Below are 8,884 nucleotides of genomic sequence, written 5' to 3' on the forward strand. Positions count from 1 at the left end.
TGCATGGATGGGGTGGGGAGTGGGGTTTAGGGTAGTTCCTGATCTCATACCAGGTAGACAGGAAGCAGTGGACAGAGAGGCAAGTGGCAGAGATGGAGTCAGTGCTGCTTCTGACATGTATCTACTGGTTTGATGATAATCATGGAATGAAGGCTGTGCCGGGCTGTGAGATTGTGGTGGAATACAATCCTGCTGTTGCTGATGACTCTCTGCACCTCATGGATACCCAGTTTTGGGATCTGTCCTTCGTCTTCTTCCCTAGTGATGATTAACATGGTGAAGTACTCATTCATTAGTTGGGAGGGGAGTGGCAGTTTCCCTTGAACTTGTTTGACCTGAAGCCATGAGACTCCATAGAGTCAATATTGAGACTTCCCCACCTGCCAGTGGGATGGGACATACCCAGACATGGTGACGGAGAGAGTCTGGGATGTTCACAGATTGATACGATTCAGTGCTACTTGACCAGTCTGTGGGGCAGCTCTCCTCACTTGGGTACTTGTCCTCAGACCTTGTTTAGAGACACTTTACAGAATCTCATTCTGACACAATGCCAGGATTGTCCAGATCGATCTGATTTTCCTCTTATTATTGGACTTTGTAGTGATTGTTAATCATTATTTGCTTGGCGACTTCAGAGGGTAGTTCAAAGTCAACCATATTGTGTGGGACTGGAGTCACATGTAGACCAGACCAGGCAGTTGTAGCAGGTTCCCTTCCCTGAAGTACTATAGTTGGGTTTTTAGGACAATCTGAAAGTTTTCATATTTTTATTTTGAATCTATTCCACAAATTCCAAAATTTATTACATTCAGTTTCACAACATGGAGTGGTTGAGGTGAATAGCATAGATGCCTTTACGGGGAAACTAGATAAGCACATGAGGGAGAAAGGAACGGAAGGATATACTGAGAGGATGAGGTGAAGAGGGGTGAGAGGAAGCTCGTGTGAAGCATAAACACCAGCATCGAACAACTGGGCCGAATGGCCTGTTTCTGCACTGTTATTCTATGTGTGTAACTTTCCAAGGTTAGATTTGAACTCTCAATCTCTGGATTGTTAATCCAGCACCATAGCGATTCAGCTGCCGTGCTTGTGAACACATTTATTGTAACGCCTCTTATCGCCTTCTCTGATGATTCTTTCTGAATGCCTCAGCATTTCCCAACAGTCTGGGCTTGGATTTAATCATTTTGACCCTGTGACTGGGATTTGTGATGTCCAGTCTGAGCGAGTGCAGTGTGTCTAATTTCCCAGAATAGGGGGTCTGGCCACATTGTCTGGTCCTGGTCACTCTCCAGTGTCCCTGCTGGAAACAGAGGGTGTGTGACAGTCAAGTGAGGAAAAAGAAAGGACTTGTATCTGGTCCCCCATACAGGGGAATAGCAGACTGACACTCAATGTGAAACAGTCTCTAACTGAGGAGTCAGCCCCTTCAGCAAAGGAGGAGAGGGAGTTGGAGGAAATCATGTTTCCTTTTCCTGTTTTACAGAAGGATTGCCCCGTACTACACCAGAGAATACGGAGCAGATAGACACCGTGGAACAATTGCACAACTGTGGGAAGACATCCAGTCCCTTTGCAGCATTGCTCAACACAGAGAAGGTTGGGCAGTGAAACATCATCTGGAAATTGGTTGGGTCAGGGGAGCTTTGACATATCATCAGATCTGAAACTGGTCAGTGGTGTGGAACCTTCCATCAGAACCAACCTTTCCGAATGTTCGGCTGTGGGTGATCAGTCAGGGTGAGGCTGGGAAGAAGTGTGAGTGGGCTCCAAGTGTGGTGAGAGATTCAATCATTCATCAAACCTCTTGAATCACTGACTCATTTTTACTAGTGAGAGGCTGTTCAAATGTGAGCTGTGTGAAGAGGACTCCATGGGATCATAAGATCTCGTAGCACACAAAGTGCATCTCTTACAACCACTGTTACGTCAAGGGCAGCCAGATGGAAGAGAAACAGTTTAAGTGTGAGATGTGTGATGAAGCTTTTGTGACATCTTCGAGTCTCCTGATACACCAGAGGATTCACATGGGGAAGCAATTCCTCAGGTGTGAGGTGTGTGAGGCGACTTTTACCAATTCCTCCAAGCTTCTGAGACACCAGAGGATCCACACAGGAGAAAAGCTGTTCACGTGCAAGGTGTGTGACAAATCATTTGCACAGTCATCCAATCTCCGTCTACACCAACGTGTTCACACAGGGGAGAAACCATTCACGTGTGATGTCTGTGACAAATCATTTTCTGACTCATCGAACCTCCGCGTACACCAACGCATTCATACAGGGGAGAAACCATTCAAGTGTGATGTGTGTAACAAATCATTCTCTCAGTCTTTGAAACTCCTGTTCCATCAGACAGTCCACACAGGGGAGAAACCATTCACATGTTTGGTGTGCAAAAAATCATTCTCGCGGTCCCAGACTCTCCGGAGACACCAACGCATTCACACTGGCGAGAAACCATTCACATGCAAGATGTGTGACAAATCGTTCTCAGATTCATCAGCCCTCCGAGGACACCAACGCATTCACACTGGGGAGAAACCATTCACATGTGAGGTTTGTGACAAATCATTCTCACAGGCATCAAATCTCCGTGTACATCAACGCATTCACACAGGTGAGAAACCATTCACATGCAAGATGTGTGACAAATCGTTCTCAGATTCATCAGCCCTCCAGGGACACCAACGCATTCACACTGGGGAGAAACCATTCACATGTGAGGTTTGTGACAAATCATTCTCACAGGCATCAAATCTCCGTGCACACCAACGCATTCACACAGGCGAGAAACCATTCACATGCAAGATATGTGACAAATCATTCTCGGATTCATCAGCCCTCCGGGGACACCAACACATTCACACAGGAGAGAAACCATTCACATGTGAAGTTTGTGACAAATCATTCTCCCGGCCAACGGAACTCCGTGTGCACCAGCGCATTCACACAGGGGAAAAACCATTCATGTGCGAGGTGTGCTGCAAATCGTTCTCGAATTCATCGTACCTCCGCACACATGAGCGCATTCACACTGGGGAGAAGCCATTCACCTGTGAGGTTTGTGACAAATCTTTCTCACGGTCATCGGAGTTCTGCAGGCACCAACGCATTCACACAGGGGAGAAACCATTCATGTGCGAGGTGTGCTACAAATCATTCTCAAATTCATCACACCTCCGCACACACGAACGTATTCACACTGGGGAGAAGCCATTCACATGTGAGGTTTGTGAAAAATCATTCTCACGGTCATCGAGTCTCCGCACACACCAACGCATTCACACAGGGGAGAAACCATTCACGTGCAAGGCGTGTAACAAATCATTCTCACAGTCTCGAAGCCTCCGTGTACACCAACGCATTCACACGGAAGTAACCGTCCAAGTGTGAGGTGTCTGACAAACCTTCACAAATTTTCATGGGAACAAGCTCTAGCCAATCTGTCATCAGAGTGTGAATCTCTACACAAACTCACTGCAAATGATGTTCAATAATATTGGGGCACAGAACAAGGAGCAGCTTTCACTCACATCAAACAACTAGTGACGACAACACCAGTGCTGAGGTACGATGATGTCAATGATGAAGTCACCCTGCAGTGAGATGCCATTGAAACAGGACTTGGAGCAACCCTCATGCAGCGAGGACAACCAGTTGTGTTTGTATCCAGAGCCTTAATACAAACTGAATGATGCTATACACAGATTGAGAAAGGGAGTCTGGCTATTGTCTTTGCTTGTGAGCATTTCAACCAGTACCTGTTTGGGAGAGAGAAAGTGATGTTAGAGTCTGAACACAAGACATTTCAAAGCATTTTTCTCAGTTCGCTTCCATCTGTTCCAAAGTGTTTACAAATGATGTCACTTCATTTACAGGGATATCATTTGGAAGTGAAGACCTGAAAATTTTAAAGATTATATGTGCAATGTGTGTGTAGGGACAGAGAAATTTGGAACAGATTAGAAAGAGCAAAGCATTTGCTTGATAAAGTGTGATAATTTTCTTTATGGACTATTTATGTGGAGTCTCTTGCAAACCAAAAGGGGGGTGTCTGGATAAACCCCTTTTTACACTGTGGCTTCCCATATTATTGTGACCTCCGATGTCATCATATGTAAATAAAGGTTTGAGGGCAGTAACCATTTTACACACCACATGGAACATTGTTTAAAATTCAAAATGCTCCAAATATTTCTGGAGCAACATGAGTTTCCTGAAGCTTGGGAAACTGACAGGTGAAACGGAGGCGACTTTGAGCAGCAGATCAGGTGGGATTGAAACTTGTCATTGTCCCATCTGAATCAAACCTCACTTATTGTAGCTGCTGTCTCAGTTCCCCAGTAAAGATTTGACTGAGATTTCTGGGAATAGCATTCTTCATCCTCGGAGGCTTTCAAACTGACATCCATGTGGAATGTGTAGCCTCAGATGTGTTTGACAGCAAATCAGTAGAGGAAGACCTACAGCATCCAAGGCAGCGATGACATGCAGTGGTGGGATCAGCACATGTACAGGAGGGAGGGTCACAGAAGAGATGCAGGAATTCTCTCCTAGCTCTGTAGGTAGTTTGGAGAGGTTGGAATTAGATTTTCACTAAAGGGCTCAATTTTTATTAAAGTAAATCCAATAAAGCCAATTGTTTTGATTGAGTTAAAGACACAAGGTCAAGGAGGCCATTTTGAGATGAATGATAGTGGCTTCTTCAGCCATTTTGTATCCTGCATTGTTGTGTCACAGTATTAAGATCAATTCAAGGCTTTGAATAAGCCCTGATTGAGTTATGTAATTAATAAGTTATGTTATCAACAGCCAATGTAATTTATGATTTTTGATTGATGTATTTTTGATTTATCCACATAATAAACAAACAACATGAATGATTCATTGATTTTGAGCTATGAGTTTTGAAAATGATTTCAGTTGAAGTAGAGGATATTTAATGAAAACTTCATGAGGTGGGAAACCGAGACACTGAGGTATCGAGTCCTAATGAAAAGGACTTTGTTCCAAATCAGATTAAACCTGGTAGAGTAAAGATGCCATTGTTCTTTATGGGTGATACATTGCCGTCCTTTTGAACTGGGTGACCATAGACCATAAGATGTAGGAGCAGAAGTAGTCCATTTGGCCCATCGAGTCTGCTCTGCCATTCACTGAGATCATGGCTGATCTGATAAGCCTCAACTCCACATTCCTGCCTTTTCCCCATAACCCTCAATTCCCTGACTCATTCAAAAATCTGTCTATCTCAGCCTTGAATATACTTAACAACCCAGCATCTACAGCCCTCTGTGGTAAAGAATTCCACAGATTAACAGACCTCTGAGAGAAAAAAATTCCTCCTCATTTCTGTCCTAAACTCTGAGATTATGCCCTCTGGTCCTAGACTCTCCCACAAGGGGAAACAACCTCTCAGCATCTATCCTGTCAAGCCCCCTAGGAATCTTATATGTTTCAGTAAGGTTGCCTTTCATTCTTCTAAACTCCAATGAGTACAGGCCCAACCTACTCAGCCTCTCCTCATAGGAAAATCCCTCCATCCCTGGAATCAACCTAGTGAATCTTCTCTGGACTGCCTCCAACGCCAGTATATCTTTCCTTAAATAAAGGAACCAAAACTGTTCACAGTATTCTAGGTGTGGTCTAACTAGTGCCTTGTATATTTTTATACTCCATTCCCTTTGAAATAAAAGCCAGCATTCTATTTGCCTTACCTATTACCTGCTGAACTTGTATGTTAGCTTTTTGGGATTCATGCGCAAGGACTCCCAAATCCCTCTGTGCTGCAGCCTTCTGCAGTCTTTCCCCATTTAAATAATATTCAGTTCCGATATTCTTCCTGCCAAAGTGCATAACCTCACATTTTCCCACATTATATTCCATCTGCTGTGTTTTGCCCACTCACTTAACCTGTCAATATCCTTCTGTAGACTCCTTGTGTCATCTTTACCACTTGCCTTCCCACCTATTTTTGTGTCATCCACAAACTTGGCAGATAGTACATTTATTTCCCTCATCCAAATCATGAATCTATATTGTAAATAATTGTGGCCCCAGCACTGATCCCTGTGGCACTCCAGGTTGCAGGTTACAGGTTACAGGTTGCCATCCTGAAAATGCTCCCTGTATCTTAACTCTCTGTCTTCCATTAGTTAGCCAGTCCTCTATCCATGCTAATATACTACTCCCAACACCATGGGCTCTTATTAAGTAGCATTATGTGTGGTACATTATCAAACGCCTTTTGGAAATCCAAATATATAACATCTACTGGTTCTCCTTTATCTATCCTGCTTGTTACTCCTCAAAGAATTCTAATAAATTTGTCAGAATTAGAATCACAATGCAGAAGAGGCCCATCGAGTCTGCACCAACACATGAAAAACACCTGACCTACCTACCTAATCCTATTTACCAGCACTTGGCCCATAGCCTTGAATGTTATGACATGCCAAGTGCTCATCCAGGTACTTTTTAAAGGACATGGGGCAACCCGCCTCCACCACCCTCCCAGGCAGTGTATTCCAGACTGTCACCACCCTCTGGTTAAAAAAGTTTTTCCTCACATCCCCCCTAAACCTCCTGCCCCTCACCTTGAACTTATGCCCCCTTATGACTGACCCTTCAAGTTAGGGGAACAGCTGCTCCCTATCCACCCTGTCCATGCCCCTCATAATCTTGTACAGCTCAAGATTTCCCCTTCGTGAAGCCATGCTGACTCTGTTTGATTAGATTCTGACCAGAATTTTCTGGCTGATGTGTGGATGGCGGAGCCCACATGTCAGCGCTTAAACTGTCACGCGAGCGTCCCAACGTCAGCGTGCGGCATCACGATATTTGGGTCGGCGGGCGCGCTCAGCAGCGAGGCATTCACCCGCCATTAATTGAAGGCCTCGTTAAGGCCCTTAACTTGCCAATCGTTCAGGATTTTGAGGGGCCTGTGCGAACTTTGGGTCAGAGCACGAGCCCAACGGGCAGGCGGGTAGGAGATTTTTAATAAAACTCATGCACTGGCGGGATATGTGGGACATGAGGGGTTGTTCATGTTTTACATCAAGTTTTAATTGCTTAAAAAAGTGTTTAAAAGTTGCCTGTGTGATTGTTAGCAGTTCTCATCAATTTCCAAGAGCTGCTTGTGTACTTTGAAACCAGTCTGCAGACAGTAAACTTTCTCGGGCCTGCAGCTTTCCGGAGGCCTCCGTTTAGCCTGGGGGTATGGGTTCTGACCTCTCCACTGGAGGCAGCTTCCCTGAGGAGGAAGGGAGGGATAGAATAAGGAGGAGGCCAGGTCAGGAAAATCAGCCTCCAGGGGAGCCAGCTTTGGGAGGCCAGGCGCAGGCACAAGGGACGCAGGGCCAAGAGGTTGTCCAAGGTGAAAGGGGCCGCAAAAGACGTCACTATCCTGCTGCCACAGGTATACAGGCGGTGAAGCAGCTATCTCAATATGACTGAGGTGCAGTGCCGAAGGAGGATCCGACTCTCAAGGGAGACAGTCAACTATATCTGTCAGATGATTGGCCCTGAGATCTCCCCTAACTGTGTGGGTGGACACCCCATGCCAGCGGCTCTGAAGCTCACAATTTCCCTCCACTTCTATGCCTCTGACTCCTTCCAGGGCTCGGTGGGTGATCTTTGTGGTGTCTCCCAATCAGCTGTCCACACTTGTGTCAAGCAGGTTACAGACGCTCTGTTCAGACGGGTATCCACCTTCATCCACTTCCGCTGCGACCAGGCAAGTCAGGCACACCGAGCCAGAGGCTTTGCGGCCATTGCTGGCTTCCCCCGCGTCCAGGGTACTATAGACTGTACACATGTGGCTATCAAGGCGCCAGCGGGTGAGCCCGGTGCCTTCGGCTACAGGAAGAGCTTCCACTCCATGAACGTGCAGATTGTGTGTGATCACAGGATGCTGATTTTACAAGTCCGTGCAAAGTACCCAGGCAGCTCCCACGACGCCTACATTCTCAGACACTCCCAGGTGCCGGGGCTCTTCAGTGCTCCGGCTCGGCTGGATGGATGGCTGCTGGGTGACAAGGGCTATCCCCTGTGAAGGTGGCTCATGGCACCACTACGCCATCCAAGAACAGAAGCTGAGCAGCGGTACAATAGGAGCCAGGGCACCACAAGGGCTGTGGTGGAGAGAGCCATCGGTCTTCTCAAGATGTGCTTCCATTGCCTGGACAGCTCAGGGGGCACACTCCAGTACTCCCCAGATCGCGTCTCTCTGATCGTGATAGCCTGCTGCGCCCTGCACAATCTTGTGCTGGAAAAGGGGGATGCAGTTGACGATGAAGATCTTGATGCCCTGGATGAGGCTGCACATGATGAATCCAGCAGTGCCTCAGAGGATGAGGAAGCACAGAGCAATGATGAGGGACAGAATGCCAACCCGCTATTACACTAAAGAGGCAGGAACACCCGGGACAATTTAATCCAAAGAACCTTCAGCTAGCTCCACACACATGGATCAGCAGGAGCAGCATTGCCTGGGACTTCCACACATGGCACTTAGGTGCCACATTTTCCACCTGTTCAGCTGCAAATAAGGCCTTTGTACAGAAAGGTCAATGTCCACTCAAGCACTCATGATAAGTATGTGAAAAAGAAAAATGCACCACAAACAAAGGACCCTCAGCCATGGTAACAAAAGTGGACTTTATTCTGTCCAAAAGAAAAGCAAACAACACTCCATTTCAATAAGAAAAATTTGGGTCCCTATTCTAAGGGCAACACAAAAACACCAGTGACATACCCGTGGAGTGCCTAAGGTGCCTTATGCTTACGTTTTCAGGTGCTACGTCTAGGTGCCGCCCCATCGCTCGGAGTGGCTTGAGAGACAGCTTGCTGACTCTGCTGTCCTGTTGGCCTCAATG

The 8,884-nt window shown here is 46.3% G+C and overlaps 1 protein-coding gene across 7 annotated transcripts in view; it reads left to right on the forward strand.

The window, feature by feature from the left end:
• The window catches only part of LOC121291526 (zinc finger protein 271-like), a 39,372-nt gene extending 34,499 nt beyond the window's left edge, over positions 1-4,873 (forward strand). For all 7 annotated transcript variants that reach the window (XM_041212848.1, XM_041212849.1, XM_041212850.1 and 4 more), the window contains one exon: positions 1,493-4,873. In XM_041212848.1, coding sequence (XP_041068782.1) covers positions 1,950-3,401 — 1,452 coding nt within the window. In that variant the 5' untranslated portion in view covers positions 1,493-1,949 and the 3' untranslated portion in view covers positions 3,402-4,873. The remainder of the gene's footprint in view (positions 1-1,492) is intronic.
• Positions 4,874-8,884: the final 4,011 nt, after the last annotated feature.

The sequence above is a fragment of the Carcharodon carcharias genome, chromosome 19 (assembly GCF_017639515.1).
Source record: "Carcharodon carcharias isolate sCarCar2 chromosome 19, sCarCar2.pri, whole genome shotgun sequence".
Lineage (NCBI taxonomy): Eukaryota > Metazoa > Chordata > Chondrichthyes > Lamniformes > Lamnidae > Carcharodon > Carcharodon carcharias.